General features: G+C 43.0%; 1 protein-coding gene across 3 annotated transcripts in view; it reads right to left on the bottom strand.

The window, feature by feature from the left end:
- The window catches only part of PTPRR (protein tyrosine phosphatase receptor type R), a 219,996-nt gene extending 218,430 nt beyond the window's left edge, over positions 1-1,566 (bottom strand). For 2 of the 3 annotated variants that reach the window (XM_039520863.1, XM_039520865.1), the window contains exon 1: positions 1,431-1,522. In XM_039520863.1, the coding sequence (XP_039376797.1) occupies positions 1,431-1,491 (61 nt within the window). In that variant the 5' untranslated portion in view covers positions 1,492-1,522. Of the gene's footprint in view, positions 1-1,430 lie in introns of all 3 variants that reach the window. The other variant, XM_039520862.1, reaches the window with a different exon arrangement.
- Positions 1,567-23,615: the final 22,049 nt, after the last annotated feature.

Raw genomic sequence — 23,615 nt, 5'->3', positions numbered from 1 at the left:
GTTAAGTTATAAGCAGGGTGCAACAGCCATTTTCTATGTCAGAAGTAGAGATACAGCAGTATTTTGCAAACATAGAAACACTTCAGTTATATTAATTACAAACTACATTTAATTATACCTTCAGCACCAATTTACTTTCTTTCTAAAAGAATGAGAATTTAGGTTAACATAATTGGAAGTGGGGGAAAGGACTCAGGAGAAAGGGCACTTTTTACACCGATTAAGCCATATCCTTCTTTTACTGAACAAATACAGCAAATGATTATCAAAGTGAAACTGATGCTTGAATTGAAAAGCTCTGGGTAATATAGTTTTTCGTTAACCACATTTATGAATGATGCACACATTTTGCTAGCTAAGCATGGAGAGGATTTATTAACGTAGCTACAGGACTACTGCACAAATGACTGCTGTCGCAGCTGAAATTTTGCTGTCTAAAATCCTGTTTCTACGTTTGAATTCAGGGTCAAATTTAAAAGAGGCTAAATGTTTTTTTTTTTTAAAAACTTCCATCAGTCCAAAATATTTAGAAACCTATGTGGCTCGTGCTCCAAATCCCAGAGCAATAGTGACCGAGAATAATAGGTAGTATCTGTACGCGTTAGAGTACCCGAAGTGGCAACAGCTGAGGGCTTGCACGCGGTGCCATTTAACTGTGCTTTTATTTTTAATTATTAGCAACACTGTTGAGGATACCTACTACTACTGCGACCGAATCCACCTAAGTGACATTTGGCCTCTCAACAACGCTCCAGCTTCGCAGTTGTGTTCATGCCGGTGGTTGCTGACCATGGTGCTGAAAGACACACACGGTGCTGAAACACTCCCGCCCCCTCCTTCGCTCCCAAACCTGCGCTGCTCGATTGGCGGAGGGCACTTCATGGAGGAGAGAAATGGCCAGAGAGGCAGCGGAATCTCTCAAGCTACCTGATCAGAGCCATTAGTTCGGCCCTTTGCATCCCGCTCAAAGGCATCGGTCGAGCTTCCACTTGAACCCCCCCCTCCCCAGCCCCAAAGAGGGAAGAAGCCGTAGCTAATGATGGCAGGCGTTAGATTAACCATTGCTCCCCCCCACACACACGTGCTTTAGTGTGTGCAAAGCTGCATCCATGTTAATGCATGGGGGGAGGAGGGGACGCGGAGGAGAAACTCCCCGTTTAGACTAACGCAGGCATCGCTGTTCCCCGCAGCAAGGATCTTACACGGTCGAGCCAATACATGTGGGGTGGGCGCATTTAGCCCCGACCTTTGCCACTGTCCGGCAACAACAGGTGCTTTATCCGCTCCATTAGCGGGTGCTCGTTTGGAACACGCAGGTCTCCCCTCGCTCAGATGTCGGGGAGGCTCCTCAGAGCCCCGTCCCCTGGGTAGCTCGGCAGCGTTTGCCGCGCCTGCCCACCCGGGTGACACCGCCCAGCCTGGCCGCTTACCTGCCGCCTGGAGATGGAGCAGCAGGCACACGACGGGGACGCAGGCGGCTGTGCGCCGCATGGTGCTGGCCAGGAGCTGGGGCAGCCGCGAGCCGGCGGCCGGGTCAGAGTCTCCGCCCCATCGGGTTTTGAGCATGCCTGGGAGCCGAGCGGAGCATGCGCACGCGGCTGCCCTCACCTGCCCCTGGAATCGGCTCCCGAGGCGCGACAGTGGCGGGGGCTTAGAAACAGCGCGAGGGGCGCGAACGCAGGGGGCGGAGCAACACTGGGGAGGGGAGCAGAGGAGCAAAACCCGGGGAGCGGGAGGAGGATGGGGAGCAAAAAAAGGGGGGAGGGGAAGTGAAGGGGAGCACAAGCAGGGACTGAAGCGGGGAATGGATGGGCTCCGGGGAGGTTTCCTCTCCCTGGGTGGGAGTGGGAGAAGCAATTGTCCATAAGGGGAGGGTGTAAAAGGGAAGAGATAAAGGAAGAAGGAGAGAGCCCTTAAGATCCCGCCCATGTAGCACAGTTACAGGAAAGAGCGAGAGGAGAAAGAGGGGGGATTTTTTCCTTCAGTTCAAAATCTAACAGCATTGAGGATCCCCCCGCCCGCAGCTAAGCTGCAGCGTTTGCGTCTAAATCTGCGGAGATGTTCAAATCTACCCAGTACTACGAACGCGCTCACCTCAGATAGACATGTTTGCTGCTTCACATGACTTAGCATGTCCGCAGGCTCTTCGAACTATGTGTATTTTTATGAATAGTTACATCGAACGCCCCCTTGCAAATTATGTAAAACCCCCGCCAAAAATAAACAGTTGCAAGTGTGTGAGAGAGGTCATTACTGACGGGAAATAAAACAACGTTTGTCTGGGATCCAGTCAGCTCTGTGTACTAGTTCAAACATGTTCACATTGTCAATAGAGCCTATTAAGATAAATCTCTTTTCGTGGCCATCCCAACCTGCCAATCTTGATGTCAAACCTTCCCAGAAGAAGCCATAGAATTTTATTACATGAAAGTTTAATTTTCATAGAATGATAGGACACCCAAGATAAAACAGCCCCACAGCAAGGTCCCATTTAAAAGTTCAGTTTAAATGATTTAAAAAAGAAGGCATTTAGAGACTGTGAGACTCCTAAACCAGGCTAAACCCCACAAGAAATGGCAGATGCTTCACCCCTGCAAATGGTCTGTCCACTGACCATCATTTGATATAGGGAAAGTATGTTTCTGTGATCCGTTCTGTAATTAAAGCCATACATTGCAGGGTTTCTACAGTGGACAACTTTGAGAAAAGTGGGATGGGTGAAAGGGGATTCCCAGTGTTACTTTTCCTTGGTTGGTTTAAACTGAGCATCAACATTTTTGGTAAAGATTTTCCTCACATAACAGTGAGAAGAACTGAAGAATTCCTGTAGATGCCATTGTTTTTGTGGATGTACCAATCCTAATTTAGCTTCCTTGGCAACCCCGATACTGCTGTTCACACATGTATCAGGCAGTTCCTTCATATTCTTTATATCATCTTATATGGTAGAAAAAGTCTGAAATGTTAAAGGTGATTGGCGAAGAAAGACTAAATGATTTTGCACCTCCTTTTTTGCTTCCCTTTAACTAATAAAGAAGGCCAGAGATGCATTTTGTTTACTCATTTTGTTCCCCATTTTTATATATTTTGTATTTCTAAAAAAATTCTATGGACAACTAGGATTGTGGTCATTATTAGCTTGAATGGAAGGCAGTTTCACAGCCACTGGGCAATGGTCAAGAAGGGTTTCTCTGTATCTCCCAGTAGTATTGGCCATAGCATTGCCTGTTTCATTGTTCATAAGGATTGCAGCTGTTGCAGATTGTATGGGTCAAACAAAGAAAGAAAATCTCCACAATAATTTTCAAAGCACTTATGAAATGGGCCCATCTTAATACCAGGATATCAAACTTGATCTGAGATTCAATAGGAAGCTGAATGACTCAAGGGATGGACTCTTGTTGGTCTATGCTGGCCAGAAGATGAGCTACTATATCAAGCGTCAACTTGAGTTTGTTAGTGTCAGATGCTATATTTGGAAACAAAACTACAGGCACTAATCAGCTCTGGAAAAGTGTGTGAGAGTCTCTTACAGTATATAGCCTCTTGCCCAGCTGAAGATGAGAGTATGCATGTTATTCTGCTTCTACTATTTGGGTATCCAGGATCATTGAGGATTCCAGGACAACTCTTTCACTGAGTACTTGTAACGTTCCCCTCTGGTGTTATCTGGACCAGTGATCTGCTAGGTCACTCCAATCCTTGACTCTGGGAGTCAGCCTTCCCTGTGAGAACCCTCACATCTGGGCTGTTCACGCACAGCCTCTGGCATGTAAGCTGCTCCCAGCTATTTGCAACTGAATGACACTAGCCAATATCTTCAGTCCCAGATACAACCCTAGGAACCTCCATCTTGCAGTGTCCAGTTATGCCCACTGACACTGCAAGCTTCTATGAGTTCATCAATTTAACAAAGAAATTGATATGTACCAGGCTTGTTATCCCAAGAAGAGTCTCTGACACACTTCAAGCCAAATGCACTGCTTCAGGTAGAATAAACAAACAATTTTATTAACTGCAAAGGTAGATTTTAAGTGAGAATAAGTCAAAGCATAACAAGTCGGATTTGGTCAAATGAAATAAAAGCAAAACGCATTCTAAGCTGATCTTAACACTTTCAATGCCTTTACAAACTTAGATGCTTCTTACCACAGGCTGGCCAGTTGCCCTTCAGCCAGGCTCTCCCCTTTGATCAGCACTTCAATCGCTTGGTGGGGATATCTTTAGGTGAAAGAGAGAGGAAGAGCCTGGCAAACGTTGCTCCCTTTTATCATGTTCTTTCTTCCCTCTTGGCTTTGCCCCCCCCCCCGCCTTTCAGAGTCAGGTGAGCATTACCCCATTACAGTTCCAAACTGACCAAAGGAAGGGAGGTGACTCACTCGAGAGTCCAACAGATCCTTTGTTGTAGCCTAGGCCAGTGTCCGTTGTTCCTGTGAGGCTGGGCTGGGTTTGTCCCATACATGCACTGATGAGGTGTGAACTGCCCCTCTGCTCTTGGAAAGTTTTTGCCTGGGCTTGCTTTAAGCCATCAGGACACATTCTCAGCCTCATAACTATATACATGAAATTACAACCTATAACATTACTATAACAATGATTACTATAACAACAATGATCAGTGCATCATGAGCCTTCCGAAGACACCCAACATGACAAACTTTGCATTGGATACCACATAATCATTTTACAAGGATGAACAGGGGGTGCTGGGTGTTCCCCCGAGGTACAGAGTGTCACAGTACTATTTTGACAAATGCTCTCTACAGAGGTAGAGATTATGGTATTGGTTAATTCTTCACAATGATTTCTCCTACCCACTAGCATCACCTCATAGTAGTCTGGTGTGTCTGATTGGTTACATTCTGCTGAGAAGTCATATTTGATATTGATTAGAATAAAGGTAGTATGCTCCTAATGTGGAAAAGATCTTACTTTTATAACTTTCCACCCCAGCAAGATTGTCTTTCTTGTCTAGGAATCATTTTGTATATAAACAAGACTTCTATTGACAACAAGGATCCTTGACCTAGAAAGACAGTCCAGGCCCAGATGATGAATGGAAAAGAATATTAACCAGAGATGAGAGCATCACACTTCTGGCTAGGACAAGGAATATTTACATGATTTCTTGGACTAGGTTCAGTAGGTTATAGAAACAGTGTGTGGGAATAATGAGAGAAAGCTTATATAGAGGAAAGTAAGTAGGTGAATGTACACACGGAGGCAAAGGATCATTTGAGTTGCTAGGAGAGTCGAATGAGAATTGAAGAAATAACTATATCTCTAGGTTGGGATTGGTTTTGGTTATTTTTAAAATAAACATGGCATAGAAAAGCAACCATTCTAGGGAAAGGGACAGGGATTAATTTGTGTCCCAGAGATTGCACCTAGGCAAATATATTGCCTCTCTCAGAACAGAACAGCTACCGCAGTAGTATGACTCCATAGCTGGGGGCTGAATAATAACTGAAAATGCTTCATACAACTGAGTAAGGCAGTAAAGAGTCACAACATTTCTAAGTTACTACTAAGATTCTCCAATGTATATTTAACAGAACCCCTTAATATAGGAGTTGGTGGAAACAACACTTACTCAGTGACCTCTGCTGTGCCCGAGAGCCTCTGAAATACTGCAATGTTAAGAGACATGCAAAGACTCCAATAGAATGGGAGAGAGACAATGTAACATTCTTTTATTCTCTGACTTTCTCACCCATGTCTATACGTATGTGTTGATATTACTAGGCTGTTACTCAAATGTACACAAGATGTGATTTTATGCTATAACATTTGATGTGATTTTCTTTATTTTTTCTAATGAACTTGGCTAAACACCGTTTGGAAGTAATTCACTCCAATCTGACAAAGAAAGGAAAGGAGAATGAAATGGATCACATGGTACCTGACTCAGAGCACTCTGTCACAGGCATAAGGCAAAGAACTGTCCATCCCTCAGAGGTGTTGCCAAGATGACGACTGAGTTCAGAATGGTGCAGGGAGAAAGCCAGGTAACTACAAAGGGTGAGGGGATGGAGAACAAATAAATGGGTTTAACTTTATTCAACTGCTCTTCTTTCAGGAGCTGGTTTCATTCATGCATTGGGATAGCTTAGTATTTGATGTGAAGGCATATAACTGAATATCATTTGCTTAACTTAAATCTATGGCATCTTACAATCTTCCCAGGAGCTTGTCATAAGTGTTGAAGAGAAGGGAGGAGAAATGGAGCCTTGGAACCTGAGGCACAATTGGGAGTATTGAGAGTAGTTCTTGAATACTAGATCAGAACTGTGCATTTTAAGGTGGCTAATAAACAGCCCTGTTGGAGGGAAGCACTGACAAATCCATGTTAATAGAGGGCCAAGTATTTTTATCTTTCACCACACCAGCCAAGATGGGCATGGGTCAGACTCACAGGTAGCGGCTTAGATTTTCTTCAGTCTATCTACCATTTCATCATCTAGATCAGAGGTTCTCAAACTGTGGTCTGCGGACCACCAGTGGTTCACGAGTTCCATTCAGGTTGTCCTCTAAGGTGCGCACCTGGGCAGCCGCACATGAGAGAATGAAGGGCTACTCACCTAATTAGTGGAGCCACACAGGCATAGCTCTACTAATTAGGTGCCTGGACCCTGGAGAAGACGCACATGTAAGGCGAGGTGGTGGCCTTGGGGGGAATAAGGGGTAGGTGGGAGTGGGCAGTGGGGTGAGAAGAATTTGAGACGTGCAGGGCTGCAGCGGCCAGAGAAAGTTGCGACTTTCCCTAGCTCCAGGACTGCAGCTGCCGGGGAGAGATGTCCCTCCTTCCCAGCCTCAGCTTGGGGGCTGCTGCAGCGGGGGAGAGAGGGAGAGACCCCCCCTCCTTCCCAGCACCAGCTCAGGGGCTGCCGCGTCAGTGTAGAGAGGGCACATCCATCGCATTAGAAAGGTAAGACTACTGATATTAAAATATGAGTTGTGTGCTTTTATTTGTAGAACAAAAAAAGTTAATTATTATGAAGTTTTGTTTTATATAGTGGTTTTATCCAAAGTGCTTTACAGTACAAACAACATTTAGAAAGATCATTAAGTGGTCTGCCGAGACCCTCAGCAATTTTCAAGTGGTCTGTGAAAAAAATAATTGAGAACCACTGATTTAGATTAAGTCTATTCTTTGTTGCATTCTCTTTGAGATCAATCTCTTCTCTACTTTAAGCTGTTCACACCAGCAGTCAGTGAAAAACTCCTCTCCTACAATGTTCCACTGGAGGCAGTAAGATTTATAAAGTCAGATTAGCTTGTTGCAGTTATAATATAGCTAGGAAAAATATAAGAAGATTCTGAATGTTCTTAAAAGACCTTAAGTGAATAGTACAGCGAAGAACAAATATTTCAAATTATACATGTTTGTTCATCCATTTATATTATATCAGGATAATTTAATGTGGCAGGTCATTTTATAGGATTTTCATAAGAAAAAAATATTAAATGTGCTTTTAAAGATTACATTTTAACTTATGGCTACCATGCAGCATTTCTCTAAATAAAGCAGCTAAAGTTAAGATTCAAAATAAATAGGCACAATACATTAATAACTCTGGATTCTAACCTCCCATAGTAGGGGGAATTTTACTTTTGGATCCAAAATTCATGATGTGGGCTTCTGTCCACAATGAGTCAAACCAAATCCAAGCAATGCCTCCACTAATCCAGAGCTAGCATTTAGAGAAGTTTGGATTCAGATCAGATTACAGATACAAACTTTGTGACTCAGTCTGATGTCTAATTTGTGTGTCAGCCTCCCACGAACCACTTAAAAATATATTCCAGAATGTCTAGCACAAAATTATAAATAAATATAAATATGAATCAAAATGGCCAGGATCTTACTAATAGGGGATATAATGTATTCCAAAGCAGATGTTTTTCTTTTTTATCCAACAGATAAGAGCAAATGACATTTTAAAAAGACCACCTCTCTGAGATTGGTTTAACATTCATTAATTTTTTTACTGTATAATGAGAACTTGCTTGATTTGACTGAAATAAATCACTCTAAAGAGATGTTCTATTTGTCTTTTGAATAATTGAGTTAACATACATTTGAGACAGACAATCACAGTTCCAGAGACATTAAGTTCCCATTCAAAAATTGCAGTATACTGGTTTGCATGAAAGGCAAACAAGGACAGGAACTCCTAGATTGCCAAAATCAGGCAGCAGAAGCTTCTAGCATATGAGGAGGAAACAAACCTGTGTATTAAAAATTCATCCTGACACTATTCAGAGGCTCAGGGAGCAACAATATTATTCTTTCTTTTATTATTCCTTCTTCATTTGACTAGTATTGGATTAATCATATGAAACATTATAGACTGTAGAGACCTTCACATTTATCTTAAAATAATTGCCCTAGATAGACAATTGTTGGGCCTGTATTCTCCCTTGCTCCCAGAATAGTTGTTGGAGTTCTGGCAGTAGATTATAATTGGGAAGGGTGCATGAGGGTGAAATTATGGTAAAGACAATGATCAAATTAACAATCATCTAAATCCTCACATCAATTTACAAAAAAAGAGGGAGTTTAGATCAGGCATAACATCCTATGTGACATCACCTTACCTACAGGAAATCTTTCTATGCATGTTCATCCATTTCTATGCATGCATTCAAGGGCTGGATTCCACTGGATTTTGGTGTGGAGGCTGGAGCTGGGGACTCACTAGTTTCCATGGCATTATCCAAGCTGGTCTCAATATATTTAAGAGTAGGTTAGATAAATGTCTATCAGGAATGGTCGAGACAGTATTTGGTCCTGCCATGAGGGCAGGGAACTGGAGTCAATGACCTCTCAAGGTCCCTTCCAGTCCTAGAATCTATGAATCTATGATACATCAGTGAAATTAATGTGGGATGGGGGAGTTCACACATTTTAGGGTAACTATTTCAGGCTGGCTGCAGACTCAGGAAGACAACATTGCAACCATTACATTCCATTCATATTTGGATGGTTTCCTTCAAAACTGTTAGGGATAGAGTCTTACTCCTTATTCTTTAAAAATGAAATCTTATATTCTGCAGAAACTGAAGGCCACATGGAGGCCACATATGTACATCAAGTGAGCTGGACTCAGATCGTAGCCTGAGGTGAGATCCTGTTCTATTGAAATCAAATGGGAGTTTTGCCTTAAATGGATGCAGAGTTTCACCTCAGGTGTATGCCATCCCTGCTTTGCATGGTAGTAAAGATCCTTAATACAGACTGGAAACCTATGATCTGTAATAGTTATGAAAAAGCATGATCTTTCATGGATAAAATGTAATCTCAGTGAAATTCGTAAGTTTGTCATTACATTATACTTGGATTAACTATTAACACAAAGAATGTGATCCATTTTACACCTGCCACAGATGACAAAAAATGCATATATGGGCAATGAAAGCCATTCATTGATTTCTGAAACCCAACTACTCCAGGGAGCGTTACAAGTCCATGTACTGCTGCTTTTCATTTCATGTTTAGCTCTGTGTGTGGACAAACACATATTTCCATATCTAGACAACACCCTGTTGACATGTTTGAGATAACTGTTCATTCTATCAAGTGCCAATAAATTGGCTCATAATAAAAAAAAATTATTTATACGTCAAGGGGAAAAATTGCCCCAGATCAGTTTTAAGAGTATAACATAGAAAAAGGTGTTTTGATGCTAAATCTACTTCTGTACCTACTCAAAGGATACCCCTTTTTGGAGGCAGAGGGAAGGGGAGAGGAGATGCTCCCTGCCATCACAAAGGTGAATGACATCCAGATCCAGATCAGGTGAATCAACAGTTTAATGTAGAGAGGGCTGGTACCCAAAATTTGCCCTGCCAAGGAGGGCAGTGGCCATAGCATAGGAGTGAGCAGGGCCATGCACAGAGTGGCCAGGTGTGCCTTCACACCCACTGTACATAGTGGAAGGGGTCTCCACACACAGAACAATACAGAAGCTGGGGATGGGATAGAGACAAGTTGGGAAGGGTGTCAAAGAAGCCAAGGTTACACAGATTAAGTGTCAAGTATCAGAGGGTTAACCATGTTAGTCTGGATCTGTAAAAAGCAACAAAGAATCCTGTGGCACCTTATAGATGTATTGGAGCATAAGCTTTCATGGGTGAATACTCATCTGACGTGGGTGTATACTTGCATCTGACAAAGTGAGTATTCACAGATTAAGTGGTCACCCGCATGCTACCCAATCAAGGAGGAAGGATAGTCTTGTGGCCAAAAGCCTTGGAGTGGTGCTCAGGAGAGCTGGGTTCAACTTCTGGTTCTGCTACAGAGCCCAGGGCACATGACTTTCTCCACACGTGCCTCAGTTTCCCCATCATTAAATGGGAGATAATAGATCTGGGCAAATAATGATTTTTTTGGCTAAATATTGTTTGGGGCTGCATAAAAAATATTTTTGGCAAATTAAAAAAGTTACCTAATCATTTTGGGTCAAACACAAAACTTACTTTGACCAGAAGCAAGACATTTATTGAGCATTTTAACATTTAAAAAAATTAAAATGAAAAGTCATTTTGAATAAAAAAAAATCAGCATTGTTTGTTTTGAAAAGGTCAGAATGATATCTCACCCAAAATGAAACATTTGATTTTTTTAAAGGGCATTGGGTGTTTTGTTTTGTCTTTTTGACAGAAAGAACTCCACAAAATCAACACAAATTTGTGTAACGTTTCACTGTTGCTGAATCTGCAGCCTTTATTGAAAAAAAGTTTTGTTCAAAAAATTTGACCAGCTTTAGATAATAACAGTTCCCTATCTCTCAGGGGTAGTACAAGGATAAATTCACTAATGTTTGTGAGTGCTCAGATACTATGTGTTCAGCAGAAATTATGCAACTTCACCCATACCCTGGAGTACATCCCCCACATCACCATGCATACTGCCATTCCCTGATGCTCCATAATAGAGACTGATTACTAGGTGAGGTATACAGGAGCTGATTTCACCAACTATGCATACAACTTTCCATATTTCAGAGACTTTCACTGAGTGTTTGTGAGCAGAATCAGGCCATTTAGTCTGAGAAACTCTTTAACACTAACAAGTGATACAAGACTTTGGACATTATGGAACAAGCATACAATCCCCTTTCATGAGTAATTTAAAAATGTATTACTGAACAGTGCAGAGAAAACCAAGCTGATGACAAACAAACATGATGGGATCAACTCATATATCACTGTCAGTGGACAAGAGCTGGAGACAGGGAAACAGTTCAAGTATTTGGGGGCAATCATCATTGATGAAGGATCCAAGGCAGAAATTCAGGCAAGAACTGTGCAAACTGCAAAAAGCAGCAGTGGCAAAGCCAAAGCAAATTTGGAGGAATAAGAACATCTCCCTGAAATCCAAACTAAAACTGCTACACGCATTGGTCATCTCCATTTTTCTGTATGCATGCGAGACATGGACCCTTACAGCAGAACTTGAACGGAAAATACGGGTAGTAGAGATGAGATACTTCCGTAAAATCCTGGGCATCTCCTACTTCAACCACATCACTAATGAAGAGGTCCGCAACATCATCACCGAATGCACTGGGTCATATGAAGACCTCCTGATGACAGTGAAGAAACAAAAGCTGAAGTGGTATGGCCATGTAACAAGATCAGCTGGCCTATCCAAGATCATCCTCCAAGGGACAGTACAGGGGAAGAGAAGAAGAGGTAGACAGAAGAAAAGATGGACTGACAACATAAAAGAGTGGACAGGAATGGACTTCGCGGAGACTCAAGTACTGACACACAATCGTCAGGGGTGGAGACAATTGGTTGATTGCTCATCAGTGATAGTGCCCCAACGACCAATGTGGTTATGGGAGTGATGATGATGATGATGATTACTGAACTATTTACTTGCATAGAGTTGTATTAATAAATATGTCACTAAATTCTTTCTTCATGTTCCTAGGAGTAGGCCTAAATTTTAAAAAGAGTAACTGGTGATTTTGACTGCCCGAAATGAGACACCTTAAAGGGAGTTGATTTTCAGGGTGAATGTGCTCATCAGGCATCTCAGTTTTGGCACCCAAATGCTGGGGGACTGAAATCACTAGTCACTTTTGAAAATTTAGTCCGTAATATCTAAATGTAGAGGACAAATATTTTCAAAAGGCTAGATTTTGAATTATCCGCTTATACTGATGAACAGTTACTCGTACAAGTAGTTCTATTGAAGTTCATCTTTCCAGCAGCCAGACCTTTCCCACAGGCACTAAGAGCCACCACAGACCTTCTGACCTTCTACTGCATCTTCAAGATACATTTATTCAGCTTTGCCTTCTCTAATATAAATAGGCTTGAAAGGATTAGATTTTTATCGGTAACTGTAGATTTCAATGTACACACACAAACTGATGAAAAATATTTCCATTATTCATAATTGAAATTTGCAGATAGGCAAGGTAAGAAAAATGCTGGTTGAGAGTATATTGGAGTTTGATTTAAGGGTATTTACTTTATATATTTTGCCATGTGATGTTGACAATTTGTGTTTGATCAGTTATAAAACTATTTTTTTTGAAACTCAAGATCTACTCTTGCTAAATAATTATTATCTGTTCTGCCCCCTCTCATTCTCTGACCCCCTCCATAATATCCCACAACTGTGAAAATTTAAATAGCTAAAAATAAAAAAGTGATTAAAATAAACATTGATATTATCGGTCAAAATTATTTAAAAAAATTGAAATCTGTCAAACCTAAATATATGCAGTGGAAGTGTAGCCGTGTTGGTCCCAGGATATAAGAGAAACAAGGTGAGTGAGGCAATATCTTTTATTAGACCAACTTCTGTTGGTCAGAGAGACAAGCTTTGAAGCCACACAGAGCTCTTCTTTAGGTATGGGAAAGGTACTTGAAGCATCACTAAATGATCACTCCGTAGCTGACTTATCAGTCCTCTTCCTCAAAGGAAACCTGCACAACACTTTCAATAGATGAGCCTGGGACTTTAAGTTAGTAACTGCTAGACACTAAAAATCATGAACTGAACAAAGACACTGGATTTATTACAACAAGCTGTAACCCACTAACCTCCCCCACTTTTTGTCCTATGACTGCAGAACTATTAATGGGCCATTTCATCTTAAATGGTCCTTTAGAACAGTGGTTCTCAATCTTTCCAGAGTACTGTACCTCTGAAGCCTGAACCTTACCACCCGTGGCTGAAGCTTGTAATTTAGCTTTGCAGGCCCCCAGGCCACAGGATTCCCTGGGCAATTCTCCTGCTTGCTACCCCCTAATATTGGCCCTGCACTTGCAACCCCGCTAAACCCATCCCACAACCACCCTGGGGACTATGAATCCCAAGCTGAGAAACACTGATCTAGATGAGTTGATGAACCCCTGGAAGATCTCTGCCTTAGAATATGTGCTTACAACCTATACTGAACAATTTTGCATTTAGCTGTGATGCTCGGAGTACCTTTCTGAGACCAGAAGAAGAGCTCTGTATGGCTTGAAAGCTTGTTTCTCTCACCAACAGAAGTTGTTTCAATAAAATATGTTACCTCACCCACTTTATCTCTTTAAACCTAATATAAACATACAGTACACTATACACAATATTGATTAAAAAACTGTTCAGACAATTTTCCCCTGAGGAAAGAATGAGAGAAAGAATGAATTACATTTAACAGCTGCTAGACAGGTCGCTTAGTATGATTTTGGAAGATACTCAGATCTCATGGTGACAAGGTTGGTGTAATGGGGTGGCACTCACCTCTTACAAGTGCCACCTGGCTGTGTGTGTGTGTGTGCCTGCACTTTTTTAGTCTGCGGTGATCACTGTTGGTGGTTTTATAGGTGATTTTCAGCGACTCAGCCCTCGAGCCAAGTTATCCACACAGTCTGTGTGTGAAACATACAGACGCCTTTTGGGGTATACAGGCCACCAAGGCCTATTCCAGTACCCGTCCAGTGGTGTACTGTAGCCTTCCCCAGGCTCAGACTTTAAATAGTCCTGGCCTGGTATGGGGCCATACCTCCAGAGTTTCCTCCCTGGAGACACTGCCCTTCTTGGGCTCAGTCCTTAATCAGGCCTGCAGCCCTTCTTGGCTAGCCTTCATATAGCCCCTCAACCCAACAGTGTTTCCTCTCTGGAGACTCTTCACCCTTTCTGGTCCCAGATATTCTTCTATTTTCAGTCCCAGGAGCCAGCCAGGAACTCCCTCTTGTTCCCCCAATCCCTTCCAGTAACTGTCTTGGGCTCAGTTCCAGCTGCCAGTCAGAAACTCCCTCTTGCTTCCATGGTCCCTGCTAGCAACTGATCTGTTTGTGGTCTTGCTGCTCCTTCAGCCAACTAGGAACACACTCCTCCAGCTCTAGGCAGCAACTGTCTCTATTTCTGCAGCTCCTTTTATATGAGGCTGCTGAGCCCTGATTGGCTGCTCCTTGCAGCCTCTCTCCAACTAGCTGCTTCCCCCACAGCCACTCTAGGCAGCTTGGAGGACTTCTCTTCTGTTCCTTTCTGGGACAGCGTGTGGTAGGACCTTGAGGCCTCCAACAGGGGGCCTGTGGCCCTAGTCCACCCCCTCACAGGTGGTATAAGAACCTAAATATAATGGAATTACTAGTATGAGTAACTGTTCACCAATGAGAGGAAGGGCTTCACAATCTGGCCCCAAATCTTTAAAGAAGCCACATATTCTATTAACTATAGTGAATTTAATCAGGACCATTGAGGAATTTTGTCATTGACTTAATTGGAAACAGGACTGAGCCCAGAGACTGTGATGATTCTTGCCAGTATTAATTAACTAATCATGTTTATTACAGTAATGCCTTCGGATCAACCAGGAAGAAGACCACGTTGTACTAGGCACTGTACAAACACAGACTAGAAGATTTTTCTAACTAAATGGTTAAAAAAAGGTCACTTTAACACCTTTTCCCTATACTGATGAAAATAAATGATTGATTCTGATTCTCATATAAAACTAAAGTGCTACTAATTCATAACTGTTTGGGACACATACACACTCGCAATACCACAATTTAATGTAGCAAAGAACATTTTTAAATGCTTGGCCTGACCTATGTGGTTGCTTATGGTCCCTTCAGTTTATTTTTTTATGCTTTGTAAATATAGACTGGAGAGCAACAACTTTCAGGTTTATAATATTTTAACTGATGAATGCATTTTAAAAAAGGCAAAGAGGATAACTGAATCAACTCAAAGAGAAAATGTACAATGTACACTTTCATTAAACTGCATTCTTTGATCCAAAAGTTGATTTACATTTGAAGCAAAAATTAACTAAATTAATCTGTTTTCAACTATTACTATGAAAAATTAGAACTGTATGAAATGTTCACAACAAAACCACAAACTTGATTAGAACCATCCTGTTTTGTTGTAACCCCGAAGCTCTGTTGTGACCCACAATTGAAATGGAATTTCCCTAGCAAATAGTCAATTGGCACAATAGAACCTTTCCGGGCATTAGAAAGTCTTAAGCATGCCCACTGGTAACATGCTCAAAGAATGGTAGAAATGTGGGACTAGAAGGGACCTTGAGAGGTTAGCCCCCCACGTGGAGGCAGGACCAAGAATACCTAGATCATCCTTGACAAATGTTTGTCTAACTTCTTTTTAAACATCTTTAATGATGGAGATTCCACACCTCCCTTGGTAACCTATTCCAGTACTTAACTATCCATACAGTTAAGAAGTTTCTCCTAATATCTATCAATCTCCCTTGCTGCAGATTAAGCCCATTACTTCTTGTTCTTCATGTGTACAGTAGGTAGGTCAATTGATTACCATCCTCTTTGTAACAGTCAACAATATTTGAAGATTATCAGGTCCCCTCTCCATCTTTTTTTCTTAAAACTAAACATACCCAGCTTTTTAAAAAAATATTTCTTCATAGGTCAGGTTTTCTAAACCTTTTGTCATTTTTGTTGCTCTCCTCTGGATTCTTTCCATCTATCCACCTCTTTCTTAAAAGGTGGCACCCATAACTGGACAGAATATCCCAGCTGAGGCCTCAAATGGAGCAAAATAATTACCTCTGGTGTCTTACATACAACACTCCTGTTAATGCACTCCAGAATAATAGTTGCCTTTTTCACAACTGCATCACATTGTTGGCTCATATTCAATTTCCGATGCACTATATCCACAACATCCTTCTGCAGTTAAGGTTTCCTAACATTCTTCATTATGAGACCAAGTTTTCAGATGTTCCTAACTTTACTGAACTTGACTGTTGAGCTTAAAATTAGGCAGAAGAGTCTTCTTAATGTCAGGATGTGCCTTTTGCTATTGCTGAGAAAATCCACCCAACCATGGCCAAATTATAAGCCTCTAAAAACTTCCATTTGCTTATATTCAGAAGAAAGGCTTTTGAAGAGAATGGCAGATAAATTCTCTGAAGAGCCCATCTACATTGAGCATGCTCCATCACCACATAGACCCCACTTGCTGAGTGGAATGAACATGCACCATTCCCTCAAAGCAATGGAGTATGTTCCACCCTGCAGCTGTGGGGGCCGGGCAGGACTTTACCTGCAATTTCTCCTCCCAGCTGCTAGGGACCATTGTGGCACCAGAATTCCCATATGCTCTAAATAGTTCCCTGCTGGCCCATAGGCGGTGATTAGGAGAAAAAGGTAGCACCCTGACTCCCTCAAAAGCAGAATGATGCTACATGGAGAGAGGAGGACAGGCTCAACATGGGACAGGTGGGGCAGGATAGAGGGTGCAGATTGAGTGGCAATGCAAGCAGAAGAAATCAAGGATTGGTGGTGGGCAGATAGAAGCAGAGGGGGTCAAAAATAGGTTCTGGGAGATAGAGGGACAGAAGAATCTGTAACCATTACAGCACACTTCCCTACATAATCTGGAAAAGAACCAGGATTCCCAATTCCCAATGTTCTTCTGCTATTAGAAAACAGCCGTTAAATCCATTGACAAAGTACGCATTTAATTCCACTCTAGTGGCTAATCCGTAGAGAGGATAAATAGCCTGCTACTGCTACCAGTTACCTTGTTAACTTGACTGGTAGAAGTCTGTTCTGTAGATCAAAAGATTCCAACCCTTCCAATGAGCATCAAAGAGAGTCCAATGTGAGTTTACTTTTTATGAAACGTAGGAAGTTACATTTAAAAAACTATGTTTGCTACAACTTGGCCCAATGTCCCAGTGTAGAGGCACCAGAGTCCAGCTGGTTCTGTGTTGAATCCAGTCACTGTTTCTAGGTCTGGTGCCTGTGGACACAGTCCTGGGCACTGACTTCTTTCCTGACTCCCTTCCTTGGAACATGGGATGCTGCTCCCAACCCCCCACTGTCTAAGACCCCACAACCCATCCCCAGTCACTTACGCACACTTCCTCAGAGTAGGGTGACCAGACAGCAAGTGTGAAAAATCAGGACAGGGGGTGGGGCATAATAGGCGCCTATATAAGAAAAAGCCCTGAATATTGGGACTGTCCTTATAAAATGGGGACATCTGGTCACCCTACCTCAGAGCTCCACCTAGCCTGTGGTCTCTCTGGGCCTCTAATTTAACCTCTTCAGAGACAATGTGGCAGGAAAGCAAGGAACACAGGCTTAGCAAAGGAATTTCTTAACTACAGACAATTTATTCTTAAAGCGCTTGAAAGATACAGATTTGAAAACAGCAAAAGTCCTGAGACATGCTTCCTCTAGGCTGAACTCACTCCTGTGAGTCTGAGGTTTGTCACTATTTCAGGCTGGGTGAAGTCCCTCTTGCAAGTCCTTCTTCCAGGTGGTGATGGTCGAACCCTTGCATAGAGTAGCACCTGCTCACGTAGAATCTTTATCTTCTGTACCATGTGCTTTACTGACACACTCCAGTCCCCTCCCCCAGTCATGCTTGCCCCACCTGCAGGCCCAGGTCTAGAAAAAACATGGTTCCATGAGGTGGACCAGCAGCTGAGAGACAAACAAAGTTGATCGCTTCTCAGTGATAGTCCTTCAGTGAGCCCCTGGCCTTGGGGAAAACCTCAAGGGAAAACCTACCTGACGGTTACATTCTCCCACTCAGAGGGCTAGCACAAGGGGCACTGTGTACCACTTAAGTTCTGCTGAAGTCCTGTTTTTAGGACTTAAGTGGTGCTAGTGCCCACTTTTAATGTATATCTTGAATTTTACCCTACAATCCGTTAGCTCACATTGCTATTAGTGAAGGAGCTGAAGGGCCAGTCAGGGCAACTGCCCTGGGCTCCAGCGGCTTCCCAGTCCCGAGCCCTCTCTAGTAGGTCTGCTCCCGACGGTGGCTGGGCTCCCATTTAGCTCTGATGGCCGGCTTTTATGCTTCCGGGTCGCCGCCTGACCCTCTGAGGGGTGGGCTCACTGCTCTGTAGCCCCGCCCCTTCTGGTGTCCGGCGGGGCTCAACCCTTCCTGGGGAGGAGGGGAGCCACACCGGCCTACTACAGTGCTCTAACCACTGGGCTATTCGCTATTCTGGGGTGGGTCTCTCTCTAACGAGAAATTCCACCCTGGACCTGACATCTCTTCCAATAAAAGTTTCATCAAACCTGATACGTTCCTGCAAATGGTTTCCATTTTGACAAATTAATATTTTTCAACAAAAAAATGTTTTGTTGAAAAATTCTTGACCAGATCTACTATAAACTCTGACAGGGACTCCACAGAAGCACAGCAGCAGAAACTGTATTAGAAATGTATTGAATCTATGCATTCCCTTGGCATCTGTAAATTCCTGGCCAGGGCTGCCTTCAGCCACTTGAGATATGCCTACAGTGCAATTGAGACACTACCTCCAAGACTGGTTAGACAGGTGCATGCTAGCTAGCTGTGGATGAGGTAGTATGTTAAAAATAGCCATGTGGCAGCGTGAGTGGCAGCATGGAATAGCCACCCAAGTACAACTCTGCCCAACCCCCTGGGTCCAAACTCAGGTGCTTAGACCTTGACGGTGTCTGTGCCATGCTGCTGTTTTTAGCATGCTAGCCCAAGCAGAGCTAGTGCATGTCTGTCTGCCCAGACTAGTGCTCCCAGCTGGTGGCATGTTGGCAGGGCTGGTGTGTGCCTATTGCCTTGTGCTGCAACACCCCTGCCTCCTAGGCAAACTTTCTGCCACTGTAGGTCTTCTGCCTCGGTCTGTAAAAATCAAAACTGAAGTAGATGCTGCAGTGAATCTGTCTGCATATTACTTTGTTTCTACATCTTATTTAAACACATTTAAAATGTCTCTCCCCAATTCACACAGCTCCTCACAACCACAGGTATTTTAACTCTGTATCATATCTACTTTTCCACCTATATCAGTAGGTGTCAGAAATCAATCACTGTCAGAAATCATTAGCATGAACAGTTCAGACACAAGTGAATTCTGACTTCAGAACTAGCTAGTGAAGCTTAAGGAAATCCTTAGGGAATACTCATTACTAGCCTGAATGATCACTAGATGTCACTGTTCTACAGAAATAAAAGTGCTCACTTTTTTCTGGCTGTAAATATGGTGAGCTTTAAAACAGCAGTTCAGAAACTCACATTTTCAGGAGTTGAACTTGTCTGAAGTTTCACATAGTTCATCGTAAGATGTGATTCACTCCAAATAATTTATTTTACTTTAATATAACATTAAGTCTGATTGCTTGATTCTCCTCTTACTTAACACTGAAGGCAGCAGAGTGATGCTAGTGTATGGTGAGGGATTAATCGAGCCATATATTCAAAATCAAAAACACAGTCTTTACTCTTTCTCCTTATATGCATACATTATGAGACTGTCTTTAATTATTGGGTTACATGAAAATGAGCAATGCAGTACACTGTAATACCTGGCAATACTTTCCCTCCTCCCCCATTTTTCATACAAAAAAAATGCAGGCTGATGCCACCATTTGTGTCCAGTTTTAACTTGGAAGCTATGCTAGTTGTAAACAAGTGAAATGTGGGGTTTGCCCTGGAGACACTTATCTAATCTCTGTTGTCAGTTTCAAGTATTTCATCTCTACTTCTTGAAATACTTCATTTAAGTTTTATCTATGCTTAACTAGGCTGTGTTTAAAAATACATACATAATTTTAAATGTTTATAAAAAAGCTACAGATAATATTGTTTATGGGACCAACTTCTGTTGGTGAGAGAGACAAGCTTTCAAACTACACAGAATTCTTCAGGTCTTGGGAAGGTGCTAAGAGTATTTCTACACTGCAGTTAGACACCAGTGGCTGGCCTGTGCCAGCTGACTTGGGCTCATGGGGCTGTTTAATTGCAGTGTCGATGTTTGGGCTTGGGCTGCAGCCCAAGCTCTCAGACTCTCCCACCTTCCAGCTTGCGCCCCAATGTCTGTACTGCAATTAAACAACCCCGTAAACTCGAGCCCAGCAAGCCCAAGTCAGCTGGCATGGGCCAGCCACAGGTTTTTCATTCCAGTATAGAATACACTAAAAGTGTCACAGTTATATACAAGATAAAACATATTCTTTAGCATACTCTAAGGGACCATTCCTAGAGAGTAGTTATCAGTGATTCACAGTCAAGCTGGAAGGGCATCTCACATAGGGTCCCACAAGGATCCGTCCTGGGTCCAATTCTGTTCAATATCTTCATCAATGATTTAGACAATGGCATAGAGAGTACACTTATACAATTTTGGACAATACCAAGCTTGGAGAGGTTGCGAGTGCTTTGGAGGATAGGATTAAGATTCAAAATCTGGACAAACTGGAGAAATGGTCTGAAATAAATAGGATGAAATTCAATGAAGACAAATGCAAAGTACTCCAGTTAGGAATTGCACACATACAAAATGGGAAATGATTGCCTAGGAAGGAGTACTGCAGAAAGGGATCTGGGGGGTTTAGTGGATCACAAGCTAAATAAGAGTCAACAATTTAACACTGTTGGGAAAAAAAAAAGCAAATACCGTTCTAGGATGTATTACCAAGAGTGTTGTAAGCAAGACACAAGAAGTAATTCTTCCGCTCTACTTCACACTGATAAGGCCTCAACTGGAGTATTGTGTCCAGTTCTGGGCACCACATTTCAGGAAAGATGTGGGCAAATTGAACAGAGTCCAGAGGAGAGAAACAAAAATGATTAAAGGTCTAGAAAACATGACTTATGAGGAAAGATTGAAAAAATTGGTTTTGTTTAGTCTGGATAAAAGAAGACTGAAAGGAGACATGATAACAGTTTTCAAGTACATAAAAGGTTGTTACAAGGAGAAAAGTGAAAAATTGTTCTCCTTGACCTCCGAGGATAAGACAACAAGCAATAGGCTTAAATTGCAGCAAGAGAGGTTTTAGGTTAACATCAGTAAAATCTTCCTGCCAGGGTGGTTCAACACTGGAACAAATTGTGTAGGGAGGTTGTGCAACTGGAGCTTTTTAAGAACATGCCACTCATTTAAGCACAGGTTAGCCAAACACTTGTCAGGAATGGTCTAGTTATTTTGTAATATTGCCTTGAGTGCAGGGGAATGGGCTTGATGACCTATTGAGGTCCCTTCCAGTCCTAACTTCTATGATTCTATGATAAGTCCAGTGTCTTTATTGAGACCATGATTTTTAGTGTCTAGCAAAGTTATGAATTTAAGCTCTGAGGCTCATCTTTTGAAAGTGTTGTGCAGATTTCCTTTAAGGATGAGGACTGATAGGTCAGATATAGAGTGATCACTCTGAAAAGTGTTCACCCACAGGTGATAACAGTGTTTTTGTCTGTTATTTTCTTGTGTGAGTTCATTCAAGATTACAGCGATTGTCTGTTTTTACCCACATTGTTGTTACTGGGCAGTTAGTGCTTTGGATGAGGTACACCACATGTTGTGATAGGCATAAGTAGGACCCATGGATCTTGAAAAGGTGTGGGGTGGGGGAGTGTTGATCATTGTAGCCATGGGCGGCGGGTATCAGAGGCTTGAGGAGGCTAAGTCTCCCCAAATGGGGTAAGAAATGCCAGCTGAGAAGTGGAGGGAGCCACTGGCTCCCACTCAGCTTCCCCCCCACAAGGCCTCCCCCACCTTCTGCTTGCTCCTCTTCACCCCCTTCCCAGAGCCCCCCCCCTTAAGGGTTAGCGATGGTGATGGGGGCAGAGAGGAAAGAGTGATGGGCAGGGGTTCTCAGGGGAGGGGGAAGAGATGCACCAGCAGTGGGCAGGGGGGGCCTCAGGGAGAAGGCAGAGAGGCATGAGCGGCAGGTGGGGAGTGCAGGGGAGGGGGTGGAAAGACACGATGATGGGCATGTGAGGCCTCATGGGAGTGGGTGGAGAGGAGCTAGTACTAGTGGGGGAACCTTAGGTGAAGAGGTGGAGCAAGGGTGGGAAGAGGTGAGTGGGAGCAGGGGCTCGGGGTGGTGTGTGTGTGGGGCCTTTGAGGAGGCCAAGCAGGGGCAGGGCCTTGGGGTGGAGTGGGGATGGAGCATGTACAGGATCTTGTGGGGAGGAGCTGAGTGTGGCAGAGCTGGGGGCAGGGCCACAGTCCGGGCACCAATGGCACTCCCTGCTTCTAGGGAGCTTCTGGCACTTGCACCCCCAGTCTCCCCAAGTGCAAGAGTTACACACTGCCTATGGTTGTAGCAGTGGAGATATATCTGCAGATTTTGCATCTGTTGTTCTGGCAGGGTCTGGTGCCACTTTGAGTTGGGTGTTCCCTGGTCTGTGGGGAGCTTGCTTGTGCTGTGATGAGCTTGGAGAGGTTGAGGGGTTGCTTGAAGGTGAGAAGTGGGAAAGATTCAGAATGAGGCCCCATCAAGTATGGGTTGTAGTTGTTTGATGATACCCTGTTTGGGTTCCAGTGTGGGGTGGTAGGTGACAACTAGGGATATGAGGTCACTGGGGGGGTTATTTCTATACTGAAGCAGGTTCTCCTGTGGTATTTGGGTGGCCAGTTCCAGGATGTGATCTACTTCTTTGGAGGGTGTCCTTGTTTGGTGGAAGGCGGTTTGGAGTGTATTAAGGTGTGCATCCTTGAGTTTCTCCTCAGAGTATATTCCATGGAATCTGAGTGCCTGGCTGTAGATAACAGACTTCTTGGTGTGTTTGAGGTGGCTACTGGATCTGTGAAGGTAGATGTGGTGATCTGTAGTTTTCGTGTATGTAGTTACCTGTAAGGTTTCATTGTTGAAGCTGATCATGGTATCCAGGAAGTTGATGCTAGTGTGGGAGTGTTCCAGAGAGAGTTTAATGGAGGCATGGTGGCTGTTGAAGTTGTGGTGGAGTTTAAGTCATCTGTCCAGAGACTGACATGGCTACAAGAACACTGCGTATAAACAGCTACAACATAGACTTACCTGCCATATTTATCACCATATTCTTTGTGTCTATCAAATCAATAAATGGTATAAAATTATCAAACCCTGCATGTGCAGTATTATTTTTGAATAATAAAAGCCTCCTATATGTAAAAAATGCATGCCAGATCATGGCCACCAACTCTGATGGTGCAAATTGGAAGGAGATCTGCCCTAATAGGGCAGATTGGGATTCACCCAGTGCAAAGGAGAATCCTGGGGTAGTGTAAAGCAGAATTTGCTGTCTCCATGCCACTCATTTACATGCCCTGCCCCAGGTACCGGGGGTGTTTCTGGGTGGTCTAAGAGCATGGTTGAGGTGCAGGAAAGGACAGAACCTGGAGTGCAAT

This window comes from Mauremys reevesii, linkage group 1 (genome assembly GCF_016161935.1).
Source record: "Mauremys reevesii isolate NIE-2019 linkage group 1, ASM1616193v1, whole genome shotgun sequence".
Classification (NCBI taxonomy): Eukaryota; Metazoa; Chordata; order Testudines; family Geoemydidae; genus Mauremys; species Mauremys reevesii.
This window is presented reverse-complemented; position numbering and strand designations above follow the sequence as displayed.